The 1,806-nt window shown below is 50.1% G+C and overlaps 1 protein-coding gene across 1 annotated transcript in view; it reads right to left on the reverse strand.

The window, feature by feature from the left end:
• The window catches only part of SH3RF2 (SH3 domain containing ring finger 2), a gene marked incomplete at both ends in the record, with an annotated part of 7,170 nt that extends 5,640 nt beyond the window's left edge, over positions 1 to 1,530 (reverse strand). Inside the window, 2 exon segments of the mRNA XM_009868475.1 lie at positions 1 to 42; positions 1,436 to 1,530. The exon segment at positions 1 to 42 is cut by the window's left edge and continues 24 nt beyond it. Coding sequence (XP_009866777.1) covers positions 1 to 42; positions 1,436 to 1,530 — 137 coding nt within the window.
• Positions 1,531 to 1,806: the final 276 nt, after the last annotated feature.

A 1,806-nucleotide genomic window follows, 5' to 3' on the forward strand; every position in this document is an offset into this window, starting at 1 on the left:
TCATCCGGTCCGTGGGCCGCGTAGGAATGGAGAGCCACGCACCTGGGGAGAAGGGGGGGTCAGGGGGAGGCAGGAACTGCCCGTGCAGGTGGCCAGGGCACATCCTGGGGCTCCTGGCACGAGCCGTGCTGAGGAACCGATGCCGCTGGCTTCGGGGGAGCGGCAGGCGGTTGCCCAAAGCTGCTTTGGACAGCGCTCACATCAAAAGCACGTGTGACCATACAGCAGAACAGGAGCAAAAGAAAATGCTGTTTTTCAAACCCCTTCCCTAGTTGTTCTTTGAAGAACTTTGTCTCTGGTGTAAGACATTAAATTTAATTGTGTTGTTGGTTTTCTTCCGCGGGAAATGTGATGGGCTCCCAAACATTAATGAGTTACAGACCAGTACAGCATTTATCAGATTCTATTTTAAAAATAGAAGCAGCAAACTAGTTGTCTAGATAGCCAAGGGCTAGCCCATAACTTTTAAAAAGATTTCTCTTTCCTTGTTGTTCAGAACAATCACTTGAAAGTTTGACTTGAAATGCCTGTCTTCATAAAGGGAATTCTCCGGTTGCTTGCACAGACCAGGGCAGGCTCAGTCTAAGGGTGTCCTAATTCTGCGGCGGTTTATCCCTTTGTGCAGCCCTCGTCTTGGAGGGCAGGACATACAGATGCTGGTTGGATACTGTGGGGCTGAAACGGGAGCTGTGCCAGCTAGGCAGCTGCTGGAGCACTTCAGTACAGCCCTCGGTCTGCAAACCGTTTTAAGGTGTTAGGAGTTTCCTTGTGTTTAGGATTAAGGGTGTGCAATAGTCTTGGATGACCTATGCTAACGCACGAAAGTAGCAAACACGAGCGTGGCGCGATTTATAGACCGTGCTCCTGTGCGCTGGTGTGTGCATGGGCTGGCTCGATACTGCGGAGGTGCTAATTACCGTGTGGACAGCTTGTTGTTAGTAGGTAGGTCACTGCAGGGCCAGGCTGATGAATCTTATCTAGGGGAAAACAAATCTTCACAATGTGCTATCTGCAGATTTTAACTCTGGGAAAGCTTTGAAAGATTGGATCACTCAAAACACCAGTGACTTTCACTGTTTTAAAATAAATAACTAGAGGCGTTTAAGGAGTAATTAGCTTCAGGTTTAAAAAAATGTGGCATGTTCTGTTGACAATTAGGCAGAACTGTATATCTGTGAATGCTGAAGCCAGGTGGTAAGGTGCGAGGGCGGGTCACCTGCTGGGAATAGAATAATTCAGCTGCGATACTGAGCCTGCGCGACGCCCTGCTGCCACCAGCCCCATCCGTCCCCACGCGGATCCGCGTGGGAGCCTGCGAGGTCAGTGCTCTGCTCTGCCTTCACCTCCCGGCTCGCAAGATCCGCTGCCTGGGTGAGCCCCAGGAGAAGGTACAGGAAATCCCACGCCCCCAGCGGGTTTCGTTTTTCTTACGTACATGTAAGCTGAGAGGTGGTGCTGCAGGTGGGGAAGAGTGACGATGGCTGCCGAGTGCCCCAGCGATCCCGGCGCAGGATAGTAAGATGTGCTGACCTACAGGGAGAAGGAAAACAGTAGGTTAATCTGAACATACGCTTATTCTAGCCACTGGGAAAGCAGATAAAATATTTGATAGGCTTCACCTACTCTTCAAAAAAACCCCCAGACAACCAAAGATGTTTTAGGAGAAAAAAAGAGTTTGGAGCATTTGACAAAAAAACCCCCAGGCAGTAAGAGGAAGGCTCATGGTTGTTCCACCTCACCCCCAAGATGCTTTCCAGGGAATAGCTTGGTTGGGCTGAGGGTGCTTATCCTGTCCTGTAAATAAGG

This window comes from Apaloderma vittatum, unplaced genomic scaffold (genome assembly GCF_000703405.1).
Source record: "Apaloderma vittatum isolate BGI_N311 unplaced genomic scaffold, ASM70340v1 scaffold28984, whole genome shotgun sequence".
In the NCBI taxonomy this organism is placed as follows: domain Eukaryota; kingdom Metazoa; phylum Chordata; class Aves; order Trogoniformes; family Trogonidae; genus Apaloderma; species Apaloderma vittatum.